The following is a 23,334-nucleotide window of genomic DNA, read 5'->3' as shown; positions in this document are numbered from 1 at the left end:
AACTTTTCCCTGCCTACACCCCCTTGCAAATTTCCATTCACCTTTCAAAACCCTACTCAAGTCACCTCTGTGAAATGTTCCCTGACCCCTTCCTTACTCCTTTCACTGCCCTTGTTCAGTCCTGCAGAATTGTACCCACCACACTCTATTACACTGGCTGGCTTCAACATTGATTTATTGCTCCTAGATCAAGAGTTCCTGGAACACAAGAACTATGTGTTGTTTACCTTTGTACACCCGTACCTTGAGCCGAACCTGGAATAGACATTTTCTAAACAAGTGAAAGAAATGTCTTAGCCATGATCATATAGTGAGAAGGATTTATAGCTCATAAGGAAGGATATGCTTTCTCCAGGATCTTATGAATGATATTAAACAGTGAAGCTATTAAAGAACCAAGGAATGGTGATTTGAGGTGAATCTTCTAAGGCACTTTTTATTCCCTTGATTTCTACAACCTTGAACTCAGATGTTACCCAAATAAAAATAATCTTTGGCTCTGTCTATACACACACACACACAAAAGTGGAGACTTGCTGATTAATCATTTAATTAAAAATACAAACAATTATCTAAATTGGTGATTCAAACCACAAGATCACATTTACTTGAATTACTTGGTTTGGCTATTTACAATGATCAACTGGATGGCTCTCTACTTCTTTTCACCTCAGCCCATGAGTTCTCCAAGGTATTGCTCACCACCTCTGAGTTGTGGTTAACAAGTGAACAAGAATCCCTATGGTTGTCTTTGTGCAGGCAACAAGCCTTGGGCTGTGGAAAACATGAATTCTGGCTCTCTTAGGACAGACTGTGTGAATGTTAGCTAATATCCATATGTCTACCAATCCAACTCCATTCATTCATTCAATGAGCTGCCTACTAGGCACCAGTCTACTAGGTTCTAATGGCAGAATCTGAGCCTAAGAAACACAATATCTGCCTTTATGAAGCTGAGAGTCCAGCAGAAACAGGGCACCATAAGGACAGATGTGATGGACACCGTCCCAGGAAAGAACAGGGAGCTTTAGGAGAGCTTCAGGAGCCATACCAGGAGCACTGACCCACCTCAGGATTTCTTTTAAAAGATCTGAGCAGCAGTTTCTACTGATGCAATCTTATAACTGAATGAAGTAATGAGTCACAAAGGCTTTGCCACTATTTATCATAATGATCTGAGTGTTGGCCTTATTTACTGTCTGTCTTATCTATTCAAACAACTTACCCTGTCCTCGAGAACAGCCCGAACAGGTCCTGATAGCCACACAATCAGTGAGATCAAAATTAACAAAGGTTATGTTAGATACTATCAGTTCCCATCTTTTGGGAGTTTTGATCCCAGCTGACATGCATAGGCTTTCCTGTGATTCAGAAGGAGAAAAAAAGGAGAGAAAAATAAGATAACTGGCACTATGAAACACAATTGGTGATAAACAAATAAAAACGAGAACAAAAGACAAGCTGTAGATTGGGAGAAAATAGGTGCAAATCTCACATATGACAAAGGATCACAATAAGAGACATTACACACCTACCAGGTGATTAAATAGAAAGTAGTGATGATACCAAATGTTGATGAAGATAAAGAATGACTGAAACTCTAATACACTGCTGGTGGGAATGCAAAATGGTACAGCACTGTGGAAATAGTCTGGCAGTTTCTTATAAAATCGAACATAACTCTTGTCGTGACCTAGCCATGCAACTCCTAGGCATTTACCTTAGGGAAATGAAAATTTGTGTTCAAAAACCTACACAAATAGTAATAACTGTGCCATTTGTAATTTCCAAATCTGAAAGCAACTCAAATGCCCCTTATCCAACAAATGAGTGGATAAACAAATTGGCACATTCATATCATGAATACTACCCAACAATAATAAGGAACAAATGTCATTTCTTGCAACAAATTAGATGAATCCCAAAGGCACTTGGGAGTGAAAGAAGCCAGTCTCAAACTATCTGATTTCATTTATATAACTATTGAGAAGACAAAACTGTAGGGACAGAGAATAGATTAGTGACCTCCAGGAGTCAGATATGAGGGGAGGATGTGGCTACAAAGATGGAGACCGAGGAAGATTTTTGGGGTTGACTGACTGTTCTGTATCTTGATTGTGGTGGTGGTGGTGGTTACACAAAATCTGCACATATATAGAACTGTGTATCAAAAAAGTCAGTTGTGCTGTATATTAACATAGAATTAAAAAGTCTAAGAATAAAAAAATAGTGCTTACAAAATTTTCCACAAAAATCTCTTCAACAAACTCCATCTAATCAAGTTGTTAGTGCTTCACTATTCCCCTGTTAAAAATAACTATACATCTGAGGGTCACCAGAAATTTGTCAGGGGCCTCCACCATGAAAGACAGTGACAAAAAGAAACAAAAGAAAAGAGACCCAGTGGAGAAAAAACCAGTAAAAAAAAATCATAAGAAAACTTAAATGCTATTATTTATTACCTCAGAGAAATAAGTATATGATATTCATAAAAGAAGAAAAGTCTAAAAAGGGATATATTCAAAAAAGAAAAAAAGGAGCAAAAACATTAGAACAGAAACTATAAATTCAAACAAAAGAACTGAGGAAATATCCTAGAAAGAAGAATAAAAAGACATTTGGCAAATCAGGGGAAAAATTAAGAAGATTAGAAAAAGCAATTCAGGAGGTCCAATATCCAAATAATAATAGCTTTTAAAAACAGGAAAATATAAAGAAGAGAATTTTCAAAGAAATAACCGAGGAAAACTTCCTAGAAGGAAGGATATGATTTTCCAGACTGAAAAGTCCCACCCAGTGACTCACACAGTGGTTAAAACAAAAAAGCTACATAGGAAAATATCACACAAATATACTTGCAATTGCAAAATATCAGGGACAAGGACAAGATCCTAAAAACTTACTAAGTGGAAAAATGAGAAAGTTACATATAAAAGATGTAGCATCAGAATATCTTAAAACTATTAAACCTCAATACTAAAAGGCAGAAGACAACGGAGAACTGCCTTCCAAATCTCAAGGCAAAATCAACTCCAACCTGCTGTTCTATACCCAGCCATCTACCAATAAGGAAGTCTCCTTGCATAACTCAAAGCCTTTAGCTTCCATAGCCTCCCACTTTATCAAGAAAGTTACTATAGGCTGTGCTTTAATAACATGAAAAGTGAAATCAAAAAAGAGGAAGAGGTGGGAATCAGGAGCAGGGCCTCCAGTACTAGGGAGACATGATGGGAATCTCTAGGATGATGATCAAGAGAAATCCCAGGACATGACAGGAAAACCCTTCCCCCACACTGCTGGTGCAAATACAACAACTTGGCATTGTTTGACATTATCTACTAAAGCTGAAGAGATATCCTCTGACCCACCAGTTTGACAACTTGGTATATATCCAACAGAAATACATCTACATGAGCACCAAGAGACACACAGAAGAATGTTCATAACATCATGATTTGTAATAACCCCAAACTGGAAATAATCAAATGTCCATCAATAGCAGCATAGATTTAACAAATTGTGGTACAGTCAGTTTGTAATAGTCAGTAGACTATTACAAAACAATTGGAAGAATAGATTATTATAACATACATAACATATAAACATTGGATTAATCTCTTAGATACAATGTTGCACCAAAGAAGCCAAGCATGAGTTGCATGCTCTATGATTCCATTTATATAAACTTTAAAAACAGACTTGAAATTAATCTACATTTCTAGAAATCTGAATAATGTTTCCTCTTTGGCTGGAGGTCTGGGGGTTGGGGTTGAATGAGAGGAGGTTTCCCCTCTGAAGGCGTTTCGGAGAAACTGGTAATGTTCTGTTACTTGATCTGGGTGGGATGTACGTGGTTTTTGCTTTATAAAAATCCACTGAGCTCTTCACTTGTGATTTGTACTTTTCCCCATAAATGTCATATTTCCATGAAACAGGTAGTTATTTGACAAAGTGGAACAAATACTAGAGAAAAGTAACATACAAGAGGGAAGGGTGAAAAAAGAAAGTAAAGGAATTTAAGATCTCTGCATTGCTCAGGTCAAGTTTAAGAGCACTGATGTCACTTAGACTTCACTAAGACAAGCAGACATGTTAAAAATTTAATTCCAAATACTAAACGACTCCTAACAGAATGAATCACATTCAATGAGTAAACATAAAAAAGGCATTATTCAGGGCAAAACAAATCAAGTTTGGAAAGTAGAAGAAAAAAAAGAAACGAAAACTGATTGCAAACTGAACACACAACATAAGATGGTAGAAATAAATGTAAATATATGGGAGACATCAGCCTGTGGATGGTAATTGAAACCACTGGAGAGAATGAGGTTTCTCCCAGGGAGAGCAAGTGTACTGAGAAGACAAAGGGTCCTACAACAGAATTTAGAGAAACAAAAAGATGAAAGGTCTAAATTGAGGGAGACAAATTTTACAAGTGAAAAATTGGAAGTAACCCCCAGGGAAATAGGAAAAATGACGCAAACCCATCAGCATCTGTTGCAATAAGATGTTTTTTAAAGGGCTATCACCTGCTCAAATTAATTATATAATAACAATGAAAAGGCCACTATCCTTCATCTACTTCCAAGGGTAGGGTGATCATAATTTACATCCAAATCAGGACAATTCTGAGAGTGAGTGGGGGATGCTAATTAGGTAGCATGCCAGGATAGCAGGTATAAACAAACTACACAAGCGGACTTGGAGGGCTGAGGATGGTGCAGAGCGCCACTCTTTCCTGTAAAGGGAAGCCATCCTCACTGAACAGCATCATTCCCATCACAATTCAAAGGCAATATCCGGTGTGAGAGAACCAACATATATACAAATGTGCTTAAAGAAAAAAATCCTTTCTAGTAAAAAGTTCTTTCAGAAACTAGGGTTTATTTCAGCATATGACTCACTGGTAATTGTGTGCCACCAATTGTATTTGGGAAGAAGGTCTAAGAATGGAAAGGGCCTTTGATCAACCAGTGTCATGGAATCTAAATGTGGGCCCCATCCTCCCTTGAAAACTGTACAATCTAAAAAGAATCATCTCTCAAGCAAATAGTCCTTCTAGAGAAAAGGAAAAACTGGCAGATTTTTTTCTCCTGAAAAGGATAATGCAAAAGAGATTTAAAAAGTAAGTCTGAGAATTAAACATAGAGAAATGTACCTTAGACAGAAAATGATTTTTTAATCTTAGCATTTATATCTATAGCAATAAAAAAATAATCTCCAAGAGAAGTACAAAAGTCAACAACTACCACTTAAATTTCAATTGGTCAAAGCAATTCAGGAACAAAGTAGAGAGAATGTGCGTTCCGTGGCCCCTGAAGTACCATTGGTCTCTTCCATCTATGTTTGCTCTGACAGTGGTATGCTAATAGGCATGTACCTCTTCCAAAAGGGAGGTCTCAGGAGACCCATTATAGATCTGAAGCTTACTGAGGCCAAGGGCAGCCGAGGACTTCCGTTGAGTGAACTCATACTCCTCACCTTGGGGGGGTCTTCTTTGCTTCACCTACATTCTGGTGCCCTAGCCATATGGGGGCAGAGAAACCATCTATAGTCTGATGTTTATCATGTAGAAACTCACACTTGGGCAAGTGTTAGGGAATCAAGTAAGAAATCCTAATATATTATAGCAAACAATGTAAATTTATGTTACCTCTTTTTGTGGGAGACACCTTAAACAGAGGAAGGACCCTATGAACAAAATCATGATATAGAAACTTGGCAAACCACAATGCAGAGGGACAAGATAGAATTATGCTATTCCATAATCCTTGTGAGGTTAGAGTAAAATAACCTAAAATTATTTGGTTTATTATTTTGGTATGGATAATAATTCTAAATTGCAACCAAATAAGAATTCTGCCAGCTACTCATGATTTTTATAATTTATATGGACTCATACCATTGAAACTCTGCATATATTTGAATTTTATTATAAATATCACCACTGTAACAAATAAAATACTTTTACAAATTAAATATAAGATGCACCAAAAAATGCTATTAAAATTGCACCTCCTGGGAGCCCAGCACATATGATTCTGTTTTGATGGACAGCCTAAAACAACCACATAAAGGCACTTACCTTGTGGGCAAAATGACCAAGTAATAAGCTGTCAGTCACTGAAGTATTTGCATCACTTTCCAAGACATCAATTCCAAAGTCTCTGCATGAATAAACTCGGAAGTTTTTCAGGTGAAGATTACTACTTCTAAAAATCTATAAAATAACAGCATATGTTACGGCAAAGGTCAGAGGCTTGGTTTTTCTTGCCGACTTTCTGTAGCTTCTTTAATAATTGATTAAGTATAAATAAGCATGTTGTACCACATTTAAGCAGTTTTTGTCCATCAATATCTGTCCCAGACATCCCCAAGTTGCTGTGAGGTCAGCACTATCTAGTCCCCTTTGGGAACATCTCCTCTGTACTTTTTATGTCTCCTCCTAATAACTAATACATTGAAAAGGTGAATGTGTATGCTTCACATATCTAAAATAAACTTGCAGTTGCCAAATCACACAAAATTAATGGAGGAAAAGAGGGCATCAAAGAACTCCAGTACTTCACATATTCCTCAGTGGAGTGTCTATTAACTAATACTGCCAGGACATTGCAAATATGAAATAAGTAATTCAGCATGACTATAAACTCAACTTGCTTACGTGCATCTATATGACAACTTGGGTTCGTGAGCCCAAGTAGGGATCAAGTATTAACACAATTAGAAAGAATGCCACTAGTTTGAGGGGCAGAGCCCTTGGTTTGTAACTACGCTGAGGCTAACTATGTGATGTGGGACAAGACATTTAACTTCTCCTAGGCCTCAGTTCAACCATCTCTAAAATGAGGGTGAAGGAACAATTAACCTAGCACCTAAATCCTTTACTCATTCAATAGGGTCATGTTCACATCCAATCTTAAAATGGAAATTTACTGTTAATTAAAGCCAAAGGGGGCCTTGATTTATCGTATCATACTGTGCTCCTACCTGTCAATCTGTCTTGGCTTAAATTTTCAAAACTCAGAAAGTTTGCATTTCCTATTATGGGTGGGCCAACAGTTTTTATAAAATAATAGGTCTTTGAAGACACAAGGATTTATTTAAATAAAGCAGGTACAATCTGAACTGTGAAGCTCATGGTTGTGACCCAAGTCCAGGTATCAACCCAAGTTCTGGCAAATATATTCAAAAAACAGCTAAGACCTAGTAGTAGCCAGAGAACCTGGTAATTTGAAAAGGAAACTAACTCACAGAGTAGCTTTTAAAAAGCTATTTGTGGTGTGAATACAACTCTTATAATGTGCTCTCATCTCTTTTTCCCTCTTCTAAACAATTCACTGTGCATTTATAAGACATGACAAGGAGAGGATATATATTTTCTCAACTCCTATTAACATACACGCAAAAGGTTCAGATTGCCTGGGTTGGGATTTAGCAATCTGTGACTGTGTGACATTAGCAAATATTTTATCCCCTACCCAGAGAGGTTTTTTTTTAATCTACAAAACAAGAATAATAATGGTGCACCTCCTCTAAAAGTTATTAAGATGATTAAATGAGAAAATATCCAAAATATTAGCTATCCATATCACCAAATAGGTATAAATATTTACACGCAATAGGAATTTTACCTAATGGAATATTCTGTTCGACTATCTAATCACATGACATCTAAGTCTCTTGAGCAGAATACAGTCAGATACACCTAATAATGAAAGTTTATGAAATTTAAACACCATGTACTTTTTGATGATAGAGATGGCACTTCTTAATATTACCATTTCCAGAGACATTATTGTCAACATCCATCTATCACCACCCAGTCCTGTTTACTAGCCATGGTAATATTAAGAGTTGCCATTGTGTATCCATGGAGATCCAGGCACACTTCTGTGCACTTTACTAGAGGGCACTTACTTAATTCTCAAAACAAACTTATCCTTAAGCTACTCTTACTATTTCTATTTTACAAATGAGATAGGAAGAATTAGGGGGTTTGCCCAAGGTCACACAGATTGGAATTGATAACATTTGAGAGTTCACATGGTTATATAAATAGGAGGTTAGTTTTATGTTTTTTTTAAACATTTTTATTAAGATATAATTCAAATACACCCAATTCACCTTTTTGAAGTGTACAATGGAAAGGTTTTCGTACATTCATGATATGTGCAATCATCACCATAGTCAATTTTAGAACATTTTCACTCCAAAAAGAAATCTTATATCCTTTAGCCTTAAGCAGCCATTAATCTTTGTCTCAACAGATTTCCCAGTTCTGGACTTTCAGACAAGTGGAATCATATAGTATATGGGTTTCTATGACTGGCTTCTTTTACTTAGCGTAAGTTCATACATGTTGTAGCATCCTTCTCATGGCTGAGTAATACTCCACTGTATTAATATACCACACTATATTTATCCATTCATCTGGATATTTGGGTTGTTTACACCTTTGGCTATTATAAAAATGCTGCTATAAACATCTGTATATAACTTTCTACATGAACATATATTTTCATTTCTCTTGGATATACACCTCAGAGTAGAATTGATGAATGACATGCTATCTTTACATCTAATCATTTGAGGATTAGACCATTTTATGAAACAGCTAGACCATTTTAAATTCCCACTAGTAGTGTATGAGGGCTCCAGTTTCTCCACCAACACTTGTTGCCATTTTGATTCCAGCCATCATAGTGGGTGTGAAGTGATATCTCACTATGATTTTGATTTGCACTTCTCTTTGAACTAATTATGCTGAATATATTTTCATATGCTTGTTGGCCATTTGTGTGTCCTCTTTGGAGAAATGTCTCTTCAGATCCTTTGCTTATTTTTTAAATTGGGTTATTTGTCTTTTTATTGTTGAGTTGTAAGAGCTCTTTTTATATTCTAGATACAAGTCCCTTATCAGATATATGACTTACAAATAGTGTCTCCTATTCCATTGGATGGTTTTTTTACTTTCTTGATGGGATCCTTTGAGACATTAAAATTTTTAATTTTGAGTAAGCCCAATTTATCTATTTTTTGTTTGTTCCTTTTGATGTCATATCTAAGAGTCCTTTGCTGAATTCAACATCATGAAGATTCACCCCTTTGTTTCCTTCTAAGAGTTTTTTATCTATTTTCAGTTAATCTTTATAAATAGAATGAGGTAAGGCTCCAACCTCATTCTTCTGCATGTGGCTATCCAGTATTCCAGCACCATTTATTGAGAAGACTTTTATTTCTCGCATTGAACAGTCTTGGCATCCTTGTCAAAAATCAGTTGACCATAGATGTATGGGCTTATTTCTGGACTCTAAGTTCTATGCCACTGATCTATATTTCTATCCTTGTGCACATACCATACTGTCTTGATTACTATTGTCCTAGTACATTTTGAAATATGGAAGTATGTGTCTCCTTACTTTATTCTTCTTTTTCAGGATTGTTTTGGGGAAGGATACTTTTTATGTGCCCTGCTATCATGTTAACTGCTCTCTTTTACTTTCCTTATAAAAGTGAAATTCCAAAAGCATTTCCATTCTCTGAACTTTTTGATAGGTTAAATTTGCACAGGAGTTCCATGTTTAAGGCTCTATTTTGTTTTCTTTCATGGGATTAGCACTTCTGATCGCAGAACTTGAGAAGACTAATAATCATCTTTTAATATTTTCATTTTACAAGGTATTTCCTCTGGAACAAAGCTACTCAAGAGCATGGAGAGAGAATTTAAGCCACTTCAAGGTATAAATTGCTCTCTGCAGAAGGAGGTACTCAACATGTGCCCTACTGGATTTGTCTCCTCTATACTCATTGCATTTGTGGGAAACAAAGTAGTTCATAAAATTAAATAAGAATGAAATACTAAATACAACTGGGACTCTAGCGCTTAGCTACCAAACCTAATTGTAAAGTTTGGGGCTTTCACTATCCACAGTTGTCTTCCTCTTGTTGGATATATGAAATAAATGTCTAATTTCTTAATATGACTTAATTATGTATTTTTATTCATTTCTCTTAATGCCCTGTAAATATATTTCTTTATCTGTGCATCTTTCAAAGTGACAGAGACCAAGTGTATGTAACCTCTCTGTGTAGCACCAAATAGTGACCTTGGATACTTTTATGTGTTGCCATTAACAGTGAGCATGCAAAGCTTCCTTATAAGGAATCATTGTGATAATGAAAAGTAAATTATTCAACATGAACTTGTTTCCCTTTGGGGGCAAATAGAAGAAAACTTGGCTCATTGGTGAAAACTAAGAAGGGCACCTTGGATGGGAATTTTTGTGTTCCAATGATGAACAACACTTTTTCTTAAGACTGAAACATGTATTATTTAAGATAGTAGGGCATCCTTTGCATGACATTTGGAGTCTGGATTCGGTACCTGGCTCTGCTACTAACTAGCTGTGACCTTTGGCAAATCCCTTTCCTCTCTGAGCCTTAATGTTTTCTCTCTAAATAGGCATGGGACAGAAGGCTAACCTCTCTGAACCTTCCTGGTTGTAAATCCCTGTGATTCTGTTGTTCTGTATTAGAGCTCCTGAGAAGTAACCACATAGATAATGAACTACCCCTGGCTTACTGTTCATTCAACCACTATTTCACACACACCTGTGATGCTGTTAACTCCTTAAAACTGTGACAATATTGCAATGCTCCCCTCAGTGTTAAATCATCCCTCTTTAAATAGATATGTATAATAAATCACCATGGGAAAACAAGTGATGGTTTTAATTAACAAAACTAAAGAAACTTACCTGGGCACCACCTGCACCTCCCCAAACCATGAAGTCTTGGAACAGGGTAGGGCCAGTGTTACTATCCCAAGGCGGCTGGAATTTAGGGTATACAAAGAGACCACACCTAGAACGCAAAACAGTAACACTCAGCCACTTTCTATTTTACATTCATCACTATGCAATATACTTTAATACAGAGTAGAAAACTAACTCCCTCAAGAGTCTAATATTGTACACAGGTATTTTGCTTGACCTTACCCAATGTTCACAAACATTTTTTTCAATGTCCCACTTTTTCTCACTGGAAAATATAAAGGTAATGAATAAGGGGTGAGGACCCTGCCCCTTCTCTCTGACTGGTATTGCCCATCCCTCAGCCCTTCCTCTACCTCCCTCTGTGACCTGCTCCTGGATCTTACCAAGAGGCAGAATACCCCTTTCTAGGCTAGCAGCACCCTTCTAGATCTGAACCCCCCTTGCTAGGAAAGTGGATACCAGCACCTGTAATTCCTTCACTTTTGCTCTTCTCCCCGAAATGCCCCACCAGTCTAATATTCTGGACCCCTTCTTCTCATTACAGGTTGCTGAGAATGGCTGGATAAAAAACTTCATAATTTCCTGACACAGGTGGTAATCCAAGCCTCAGCTGGCACTTCAACAGGTTATAGGGCTCGTTCTTAATCCTTACTCCACCCTCCTTATCATTTCCCACCAAAGCAGTATGACTATACTAATATTATCAGGATTATTTAGAGCCATCAGTTACTGAGTTCCTGCTGAGGTGCTTTACATAAGTCATCTCTAACTTTCACATCAAACTTTCAATGCAGATCTGTCCCCATTTCACAACCAAGGGTTCTGACTCATAAAAAACAAAAAAGAAGGAGTTTATGAGGAATAAAGTCAGCATTCCATCAGGGCTTGACTGACGCTGAAGTCTGCCTTCTTCCCACGTCCTCACCATGCTTCCCAGCCCTTGTTCTTAGCAGGTGACCTTACCCTCCACATAACAGACTTCAAGCAAGTCTCTTCTCATCCCACAGGCAAAAAGCCTTTTCCCCAAGGTTCGTCTCCCCACCCAGCTCCTGAGCCAGGCACTCAAGCCCCCCAGCTGCCCCTAATCTCTTGGAAGTTTACCTGCTCTCTCCACTGTATTCTCCCCTGGCCACAAAGGGGGTCCCTGTCCTTTCTCAAGTGGCTTCCCTCTCCCCCTCCCTTCCCTTCACCACCCAAACTTACATGATCCGAAATGCTTACACAGGGGCATCATAAAGTCTCACACGGAGGCCAAAAGTTACACCCTCTCTGTGAGTGTTGTACTAAAAATGTTAAGCCATAAATCACACCCAAAAACATAGGTGAATTCCCCCAAAGTTACCTGGAGCAAGAGTGAGCCATATTCCGAGTGAAGGAGAGAAGTGGAGCTAGTGATGTTTGGCTGGTCACAAGATGAAAGAAGTACCCCAAACCGGCAGCACACACCCTGTTTGCCTGCAGAAAGTGACGGTACTTAAAGAATAGCTACTCCATATACAGTAAGGTAACCGGAAAGAAAGACTTAATACATACTCATTTTTCTTTTTCATTCGCTTCCTGCCATGGTGTATCAATACTTTTAGGGACTCATTTACTCTTCCACCTACCACTTCCCCAGGGCTGCCTTAGGGACCAAAAATACTTCTTTCCTCTTCCTCCAGACAGCTCAACTAGATTGACTGTAGGTTGCCCACCTCAGTAACTGGCACTTCATGTTAAAGCAGCCTTGTAAACTGGCATAGTGAGAAGCCTGCCTGCATCATCTAATCCAGGCTTCCCCCTTTGGTGTATGCAAGGTGCACCTTAAAGCCAAGGCTATACGGAATGTTCTTTCCAGTCCTTGAACGGTTCTGGGCTGAGGCCCAGTGATTGCACTAGCCATGGTTTAGTTCTGAGACATAGCAGGTGGTTCCAAACACAACGTGAATCTTCTCAGTATACTCTTGTCTTGTTTAGATCATTTTTACGATTATCTGAATAATTTCATGTGCTTTAAAAGTTCATATGAAACCTAAATTCTCCATTAGGACATATGAGTTTGGGGCCTTAATCCTGATCAAACTGAATACAATATTATCCTTATAATCTCAATGACACACCTATATTACATTCATCACTGTGCAATATACTTTAATACAGAGTTGAAAACTAACTCCCTAAAGAGTCTAATGTTGTACACAGAGGTATTTTGCTTGACCTTACCCAATGTTCACAAACAGTTTTTTGTTTCCAATATTTTAAAATCAGGAGACTTGATATAAAAAAATCAGACTTTCAGTTTCCTTCTTTTTTTATTACTAAGCCCAACTTCCTTTAGGACCCATGGGTAGCCATGGATCAGCTGGAGCTAAGAGCCTGCTTCTTGGATTATGGATTATTTTGCCAAAGTGCCCACCCTTCCTGCTTCACATATTTATGACACTGGCCTAGTCTCTGTAGGCATTTGAATTTGCCCTTCTTAACTCCAGTCAGTAAAGTAAATGATACATTGGCTGTTCTATGGTTCAGTGGGAGGAATAAAGGGCCAGTAGATCAAGCTACTGGCTGACTTCCTATGTGTTTGTGGGCATCTGTCCTCTCTCAACCTGAAAGGCTGGTCTAAGATCAAGATACCCACGTCTACCTAGAGAATAGAAGTCAAATAACAGGCTACTCAGCCAGCCTCAGGCCTTAGCCTTGTGCTTCAGGGATAAAGGAGGCTCCAAGGCTTCCACGTGGTTCACCCTTAGCCACCTGGGAGTTTGACACAGCCTGGTTAGTGTGAGAAAAAAATGTTTCCTTGTCCTCTCTTTGAGCAACGCAGTCTCTCAGGAGCACAAACATGGGATGCGGATGGCTCATCCTGAATATTGGCACCAGGGCTCAGAAAGAAAATAGGGTGCAGGAAGGAGCATGACCCCATGCAACCCCACAAGGCATTAAATATCTTTCTATAAAGTGCTGCCACCATGTCAGAGGTGCCTCTGTCCAGGACTCAGTGGGATTATGCTGTGAGTGTTTTACTAGAGCAAGTTTCTTAAACTTTAGTGTACACCTGGGGAAGACTTGCAAAATTAAGCAAATAAAAACACAGGAGCCCAGTAAGATTTAAATTTCAGATTTTAAAAAAAAACTAATCTTTTTTTTAGTAGAAGTGTACTCCAAATATCATATTGGATATATGTATACTAAAATCTTATTAGCTATATATTTCTGAAATTTAAACTTAGCCAAGTACATTGTATTTTGTCAGGAAACCCTATCTTGGATCTTGGAATACATCAAGTCCCGATTTCTAGGCCCCACCACTAGATATTCTGAGTTAGTAGGTGTTGGTCAAGTGGAGAGGGAACAGGAATCTGTACTGACTGAGATATTAACACTCTACTGTCTGGTCATCAAGGGTCTTAGGATAACTTCGAAGAGGAGAGAGACCCTGGGAAGAATTCATTTCCTGGCAATTTTGCCATGAGCTGCTTTGGGAGCCCAGTGCACATGGAAGCAACTGTAGAAAACTGAAGGAGGATAGAGACCTCGAAAATCAGGGCGGGAATCTATTACCAGATCCTCAGCAAAAAGAATGCCCAACTCAGTAAAGTTATATTTATGTTAAAAGTTTTTTTTTCCTTAGAAAAAGATATCTTTTTTAAATTATGACCAAGTGTCACAATCATACTCATTGTAAAGATTTATAGAGAAGCTGCCATAGTCCAGGTATCAGATTTTAGAGTGTCATTTATTTTCACAACAATATGGGCTTAGGTGTTACGGTTACAATTTCACAGACAAAGAAATTGAAGGATGGAGATGTTGAGTAACTTTCTCAAAATCCCAGAGCTGATAATTGGTAGAGCCAACTCTATCTGTGTCCAAGTCTGGAAGTATCAGAGATTGTAGTCTAAGATATAAAAATGAAGGAAAGACCCCAAACCAGGATATCAAGCAATAGGGTACCAGTGAAGAAATATAAATAGTACTCAGGGTGTGAGGCAAAGTCATGTCACCAGGTCAAGAGCAGAACAGGTCTCCCCACTAGTGAATAAAACATATTGAGCAACATTCCTTCCAAATGTCAGTATGTCATGGACATTCAAGGAAGATAAACCCCAGAGAGAAATTAACTGTCCAAGTAAGCTAAGTCCTTGAGGTGTGCATCAACAGTCACCAAGTTAGCCCTTCAGGTGTCAGGTAGCCTAGTGGACAAGACTGAGGTAGTATTTGATGTGGCCACATAAATAGAGGTTTCCTCAAAATTGAAGAGCATTTTTGAGGTCAGATTTAACTAAGGAGCTGCTCTCTCCACACTAGAATTCCAGACAATATAAAATCTCTTTCATCTCCATCACGTGGAAAAAATAGCATGTTCAGTTCAGAGTGCAGACAGACATCCGGGTAATGCTGTGGGCCAATTTCCCCTAGTAGGCAGGGAAACACATGGCATTTTGAATGGAGGAGTTTAAGGAAAATAAGAACCCAGCATTCTAGGGATTGAGTGTTATCTACCCTTTGACATAAAGTTAAAGGAGATTGGCTATTGACCGCAATTTGGAACAACAGAAGAAAAGACTGAGATTATCTGAAATTATTATTTAATATTAATGCAGACAGTTAGGGATATGGATTCCAGGACAGGACACAGGAAAGGGTAGGGATTGATGAGGAAACTCTGACATGCTCAAGGACAGGGCTCTTTCTCACAGCCTTTTACAAGGAGCTTTACTGCACTCTGAGTAAGGAAGGGTTGAGAGTGAAGACCCTGATCATACCCTCTTAGTTGTTGCTGTTCTCTATTTATCCTTAAGTTGAGAAAACTCATATTATTCCATAGCTTCAGTCATTCTAGACTAATATATTGACTTCAACGCCCAAATGAAGAACTGGAGGAAGTATAACCTGAAGTTCACCTCTTTTAACCTGGGTGACCCAGAGGCAGTCAGACTATCACAGCACTCACTGTAGAAGGGGACTTTAAAGAGCCTGCTCCTCCCTGGGGTACCACATGTTCCACTAGGAATACCTATGTGCACGCATGTGAGCACGTGCACACACACACAAAACACACAGAAGCAAGCAAAGTCAATAAAGAAGAAAAATGGAAATAGGTGCTATTTTAAAACCAGTAACACCCCAGTGCCCCAGTCCTTGGAGGTCTTCAGCCTCTTGTCAAGACCCTATGTTTACCTTGAAATGGGAAGCATGGTCAGGGGGCCTGCACATATTGACACAGTCACCAGTGCTCTTTCCAGAACTTGTTATTCACTTTGGGTCCCAGTGGCTCTGTCTTTCTGGTTATTTGTTACTGTGCTGCCACTCCTTATTTTTCACTCATTGCAGGATATTTTCTTTCTTTGTAGACCACTGGCTCATATTCTACTACTTCATTATTGTGGATTCTCAGCATTTCTCCAATTTCCTGAGGCCATTTAAAATTCTAATCACATGTCTTACCTACCACATGGTACTAAGTAAAAGTGAGTCTTGGATATCATTGAATATGAAGTTGAATTACTGTTCAAGATGCTAACATGACATCAGGGAACCGGAGCCATGTCTAAGACTCCAGTTATCTTGGGGTGGCACAGTAGAGCTGTGTGTGTCTGTCAGGGATGATTTTGTGTCCCAGGGAGCATTTGGATACATTTTTGGTTGTCGCAACTTGGGGGGAAGAGGGTGTCAGTGGCATTAAGTGGGTAGAGACCAGGAATGTTGGTAGGCAAAGGATAGCCTCTCATAGCAAAGAATTATATGGCCCAAATGTTAATATGGCCATGGTTGAGAAACCCTGGTCTATAGTCTAGATTGAAGCAAAATATTGGCATAATCCACAGACATTTTCTGGTATCCCATCTCCAAATTTTGATGGGAAGACCAATCTAAATATAGACACATGGTTCATTGCAACAAAAATACTTTGACAGTTCTTACCAGGAGGGCATTCATATCTTTTTAAATAACCAAATCTGGCATTAGGCATACCCCCAAAAGAACATGCATTAACATTGAGCTGATTATCTCAGTTCTCCCCTTGTCCTAGGGAATAGGACATCACTCATGATTCTTGGCTTCAGGAAGTGTCACTGTCAGTGGGTTGTCACAAGTGCCCAGTGTATCTCTTCAGCCCTCATAGACACACAAGAAAGTAACATGGCTGTTGATTTTCAGTTACAATTACACAACCGGAACCTTCCTCAGGGAAGTACATCTACCTTCCACATAGCCTGAGTTGAGTGGTTGTGTCTCTACCACAACTACGAGCCATGGGAAAGGTCATGAGTATATATGAGCTGAGGGTTAAGGCATGTGGGCTTCTTGAATACTCACATTTTCTGAAAGTATGCAAACAATGAGGAAGGTGCACCAGACCTAGAAGTGATCGTCTCACTCAGATGTACACTTCTATTTCATTACCAATGAAATGCTAGTTCGTTACCAAGACTCCAGGAGAGAAATATTCAAATATTTTAAGAATATATTCCAAGGGCTACACACTTATTCATCACCAGACAGGTGCTCAGAGAGCATGTGCTTTGCGTGAATGAATAGATTTGTTGAATCATCTTCCCTGGTGTCATTAGTGTTTATGGAACATCTAGGTGAACATACATAAATGCTTTATTTAGAGTTGGGCAGGATATTGTAACTTTGGTCTTCTGTTCACTGGTAAGACTCACTTTTCCTATAAAAGAAGCACATGAACACTCAGAGCACATTACTTCCCAGCCCTTTTGACTCTCCATTCCAATTGGGTATGCTGCAAATGATTCATGAGGAAAAACCACATATTTATGCAGGCAGCCGGTGGCTTGTGGGGAAGGGTTTAAGGCAAGCAGGGAATTTTGTGTGGAAATCAATTCTTTGCGGAAGTCAATGCATTATGGACATTCAAGCAAGAAAAATTCCAGAGAGAAATTAACTGCCCAAGTAAGCCAGCTCCTTGAGGTGTGCATCTATAATCACTAGAAAAAAGTGAGTTAACCCTTCAGGCAGCTCTTAAATATACATTAGCTATTGAGTGGGGAGAGCTAGGGAGCTGAAATTGGCCTTTAAACACAGAATTCCTTGCAAAATTGATTTACAAACCAGAACAAATTCCCCTCAAATTAAATGGATGTTTCCGAAGGGCTTGTCTGCAGGGTTTTTCTGTGGGCTCTCCTAAACAGGAGTCTGGTCATAGGAAATTTCCAGTGCCTACGTATACATGGGCTACTTCGGATCTCTGAAAGCGAACAATCCCTTGATTTTTGAGAACGAAGACCTTCCAGCTTTAGTTTGACATAGGTTATGTCTACTGGAAAGATAGAGCCTCTGGATAGATAACAAGAAATTCTCGTGAAAGGGGACAGAGCCTCAGATGCCGGGGTACCAAGAGAAGACAGCCTGGAAATGGGGTGCTCTAAAAGCTACAGCTGACGCATGGAAGAACCACCACAGATCTGTTTTTGGAAAGCATGGCAAAGGACTATCTGAGGAGGATACAGATGAATGCCACGAATTCGCTGGACACTCAGAAGGAATACCATGCTTGTGTCCTCACTAGCAAGAAGGCACAAAGCTCAGGTTTTGCTTCTCGGAGAAACTGCACTGGGCCTGGCTCAGCAGCAGCCTGAGAAGGGAGGCAGGCAGACCCCCTGGGGGTATGAAAACTACAAGGGACTATCACCCTTCAAATCACCTTGTACCAGATAAGACTGAAGGTGAGTGAACTAGAAAGATGGCTGCCTGGAGGCCAAGGTGAGCTCCATGTGCTGTGGCAAAGCATTTGGTCCTGGGTTCTGGGTTAGGGCAATTCGGGAATTATATGGAACCACAATCATTACAGAGACTGAAGGATAAACTCCATTTCTTCCTTCTCTGATGGGCAAGAGCTTCAAAGTCAGACTTGAGTACGTGAGAGGATTTAAACTTTTGAGGGTGGTTGCCCAGCCACTTAGATTAGATCACTTTCTTCAAGTCTAAACAATGGCTTTAGTTGGTGAGTAGTTTATCCTAATGTCAGTGTCCTGTGTTTGACGTGACTCTGTGGCGATGGGTATGGCTATGTCATCACTGAGGGCAGCTGGGGGAAGGGCTCACAGGAAATTCTCATATATTTTGCAACTTCTGAGTCTAAAATTGTTCTGAAATTAAAAGTTTAAGAAAACAAAACCTGAAAAATCCTAATTAATTACACTAATACAGTGACTTAAAAAATATTTTGCCAGACTGCAAGAAAACTGAAAAGCAAGGCAGGAGAAAGGGTCCCCAAAACTGAGTCCATGGAGGCTTGACCACATTCCTGTAAGGGGCAGTCTGACTCTGAACTAGTCAACCTAGGAGCACAGAGAAGCCACCATCCAAGCAACAGTTCCTCAGGGTACAGGACTCTCTCTCCCCCGAATACAGGAAAGCCCTGGAAGAGGGAATGTTTTTCTAACAGATCTACTTCTGTTCTACATACTGCATACGCACACATACACACATACTCCATATTATTGTAGCCTCCTTATTATCCCTTTGGAATAAAGTTGCGCTTCTGAAATACATTTTTCAAAGTACTCTGTGTGTCATACACAGAGGACACACTTAATGAACACTCACTCACTGGTTGCTCAGTGACTGAAATGACCTTCACTGGTCCTAAAGGTCAAGAGAAGTTCATAATTTTTAGGTTTTATGAAATATGCCCAGTTCTCACCTGAGTAGCAGCATATTCCAGACAATAGACTGCAAAAGAGAAAGCACAGCAGAACGCCAGTGGCCCAGCTGGGAACTTGGAGTGGATTGTGCAAGATTTTACACGGAGAGAAGAGTCCCATGGGATTGAAATGCTGCCACATATTCAACATCTTATTTTTCAACCATCAAAATGACTGTAAGATCTTGAATTCTCTTCCTTGTCTCTTTCTTCCCTCTATTTTTTGATTATGGAATTGTACCTATATTCATTCATTCATTATGTTGCATTAACATTTATTGAGCCACTGCTATGTTTCAGATACTACGCTAGGGTCTAAAAGTTAATAAACTAATGAAAAGAGAACAGCAGAATTTGAAGCTCATCGCAGATGAAAATGTCAGGAATGCACTTAGTAAATAACCTTCATGAAGCTACATTATCAGCTTAAACTAAAACCTCATTCTCAAAATACATGCATTATATTTTGGAAGACCAACTAAACGGTCTTCCCACTACTCTGACGTAAACCTTCATTCACGCATCTGTGGTTAAACTATACCTAGAAACAGTTATTTCTTAAAGTGTTTAGGGAGAAATTTACCAAGAAAAAGTAATGTTAAATTGTACTAAATGGGCATAAGAGGAAGAAAGTAAATGAATGGAAAAGCAAGACTTCTAGTAGGGAACAAGCAGCTTGCTTTGGACTGTTGTTCCAATGCTGATGGGGTACTGTTCTGCAGGTCAGTCTGCAGAGGCTCAGGTGACCTATCAGCCTTTAAGGTGTCCATTTGGGTCTCTGCATCTCTAGCCAACTCAATTCTTCTTCTGGCCAGCAAGTGGCCAGGGCACCTGCCCAGGAGACGATGCAGTACCCAGTGAAGGGAAGTCAGAAGACAGCACCCCTGCCATTCAAGGTGGGATTGAGATACAGTCCAGCTTCATGCAGGAAGATGAGCTGGGCAACCCTGAGGGTCTACTTGCCTTGGATTTTACAATGTAGTCAAGAATATGCCAACCAAGAAAGTACACAATGAAAGAGTTCTTCAGGCCCCAAGCCCTGCTGGCAGAGTTGCACAAAAAGCCTTGTAGTTGCCAGCAAGTTAAATGCTGCTCTTGTTGTTCTGGGTCCACAGATGGGTTTCCTTCAATTCCTACAGTCCTGCCTCCTTTCCTCACTGTCACATTAGCTGCCCCCATTAGGCACCTAAATTGGTGTGTCAGTGCTGTCTGTGCTCAGAATCAGTGTAGTTAGGAGTCTGGAAGAGTGTTGAGAAGACAGCCATGACTTTTATTAGGGGTTATTCAGGGGAAGGTAATCAAAAGCAGATGATCAGAGAAGACAGAGAATTTCATTCTCTCAGTTCCCCAGAATCTTGGCATAATCGTCATGACACAGTAGATGCTCAGAGGAGTGTCCTGGAAGGGTGAGGTCCTTAACTCTTTTGTAGGTGATCCAAGGTATAAAACCACTGGAAAGGGGGCAAATACATGGTCTTCCCACTACTTTGATGTAAACCTTCATTCACGCATCTATGGTTAAACTATACCCAGAAAAAGTAATTTCTTTTAAGTGTTTAGGGAAAAATTTACCAAGAAAAAGTAATGCTAAATTGAACCAAATAATGAGATAAAAATCAAGGTGGAGTTCATTCATCCTAGAATTATGATGTTATGACTTCGCTGACCCTCAGTTTTGACCATTCTTAAAGGGCAACAAAATGACCACATCAATATAGTAAGACAGTGAAAATTTTATAAGTAATTATTATTGCAATCAAGACAAAAATTGGCAACCTTAGTAGTTAGCTCAGGAAAATATTTCAGTTTGCATTCATCTAAATGACCATAAAACAATCAATATCGTCTGTGGTTTGCTCTCATAGATATTGCTTCAAAGAGTGCTCCTGGGAATGCTGAGAGAAATGATTATATTTATCCTAAAACACTTGTTTAACACAAAATCCCGAAGTAGTTTCTAGAGAGCAATGTGCCACAAATAAACAGTTTGTACCACATCACTGATGCTGTGTCTCCAAATGACTGTTAGAGAGACTGGACCCTCCTTGCGGAGCTTCAGATCTTACCTCTATAACATTGGTGGGGTTGCGGATATAGAGACCAGATGGTGTCAACATCTCAGGACTGGAGAGGCCTTCGGCACCAGAAAGACTGATGATTACATTATTTCTGATTATATTTCCCTGTACTGACCAGTCTAATTGAAGAAAAGAGAAATCAAACCCAGGGCACAAACATTAGAAGTTACACAACTCAACACTCTTGATTCTTCTAATATACATTATAGTTTACATCATGCATATATATATATATATATAACATTTAGTAAGTTCAACAAATTTAAGATAGCTAACCTTTTGCCATCAGGCCTGTCTATAAAATGAATGACAACTTAGGTAGACCATAATAGATTTAAAACCAGTTTACAGATTTATCATTCTTTCCCCCAGGGATAGACTCTCAAGAGATATATCTTATCGCCACATATATACCTGAGAACAAAAGATCATATTATTTCAGCGTATTTCATATACAGGAGAACAAGGGACATTGCAACACTCTTTCTTCTTTTTGGTATGGCTCATTTTAATTTTGTTTTTGTGTTTTTCTCTGTGAACCAGACAAAGAGACAGATTGTATGGACTTTAAGGTCTAGGGTACCATGGACACAAGTTCAATTTAAATAATAATAACTTAAAGAGAACAAAGAAATAGATCTACTGTTTTACTTCTTAGAAAGTCTAAGCGACTGTCTCCATAGTCAAATGCTACATGTGACTTGTGTCGGCTCCAGCCTCATTCCTAGTTGTTCAAACTGGCCACCAGCTATCTGCATACCCCTCTCTTCCTCTGGGAGATCTGAGGAACAGGCTGGACAGTACATAGGACCTTCAGACCCAAACCACTGGGGTTTGGAACAGCAGAGAATAAAAGAGTGCAGGCCATGGCACAGAAAGAGATGAACCGCTTACGTGGCATCGATAGAAGGCAGCCCCACAGGTCCTCGGCCTCACAGATCCCCTCCTTCCCAGGTTTTTGGGTATCTTGGCTTCAGGCAATTTCATGAGTCTGGGTTTGCAAACTCACAGTGCATGAACTGTGTACCTTATCTAGAATGCACTAATCAACAAATATTCTAATTCCCTCACCTGCAATGCAGTAGATGTCAAGAGCCTCCAGTTCACAATATCCAAGCACTAAAGGCTAAAATCCTCTTGCAGGTTTCATTCCTTGCCTAGTTAATGTCTATTCCATATGATTGTTGTCTCCTAAAATAATGTGGTTAGAGTACCTGCCTGGATTTTAGCTCCAGGTTTCAGGTAACTTTTCCCTTATGCAGACAAAAGTAAAAATAAACAAATCCAACCTTCCATTTGTTGTTTGACTGCCCTGTAGCCATCCTGCACCAGTTTACTTCCATTGTTTGCCTCTTTGCCTTTTAGGGCTGGAGTTTGTTTTAAAACAAGTATATGGTACATATTTTCTCACTAATAGTTTCCCTCTCAGCATTAGAACCTTTATTGATCCTATTTTAACAGATTGTTCTTAAATGAAACACATTTTCCCACTGATGATATCACAGAATTACTTTAAATACAAAACACTATTTAACAAATAGCATTATAGTCTTATTTTCAGTGAAAACCTCTGGTTTGCTTTTTTATTCTGATATAATCAAAGTCTGTTTGTTCATTAACTCACTCATTTCTTTCAACAAATATGCCTACAATGCACTAGTTACTGTGCTAAGAAAACAATGTTCACATAAAATCTAGTGGTAAAAGCAAACATTAATCAGATGATCAGAAACATGATATAATTTCAAATCAATTAAATAATATGGGGCTCATATTACTTAAACAGAGGGACTTGCCTTGGGATTGTGCAGGAGAGAATCTTACA

The 23,334-nt window shown here is 39.1% G+C and overlaps 1 protein-coding gene across 10 annotated transcripts in view; it reads right to left on the bottom strand.

Moving 5' to 3' along the window:
• The window catches only part of PKHD1 (PKHD1 ciliary IPT domain containing fibrocystin/polyductin), a 421,695-nt gene that overhangs the window by 228,474 nt on the left and 169,887 nt on the right, over positions 1-23,334 (bottom strand). For all 10 annotated transcript variants that reach the window (XR_012125992.1, XM_073224035.1, XM_073224036.1 and 7 more), the window contains 5 exons: positions 21,498-21,628; positions 12,121-12,233; positions 10,761-10,866; positions 6,086-6,220; positions 1,226-1,361 (listed from right to left, as the gene is read on the bottom strand). Coding sequence is in view for 9 of the 10 variants with exons in the window: in XM_073224035.1 (XP_073080136.1) it covers positions 1,226-1,361; positions 6,086-6,220; positions 10,761-10,866; positions 12,121-12,233; positions 21,498-21,628 (621 nt within the window). In the remaining variant the exon portion in view is untranslated. The remainder of the gene's footprint in view (positions 1-1,225; positions 1,362-6,085; positions 6,221-10,760; positions 10,867-12,120; positions 12,234-21,497; positions 21,629-23,334) is intronic.

This window comes from Manis javanica, chromosome 16, assembly GCF_040802235.1.
Source record: "Manis javanica isolate MJ-LG chromosome 16, MJ_LKY, whole genome shotgun sequence".
In the NCBI taxonomy this organism is placed as follows: Eukaryota; Metazoa; Chordata; class Mammalia; order Pholidota; family Manidae; genus Manis; species Manis javanica.
Note: the sequence above shows the minus strand (reverse complement) of the source record. Positions and strands in the feature narration are given on the sequence as shown.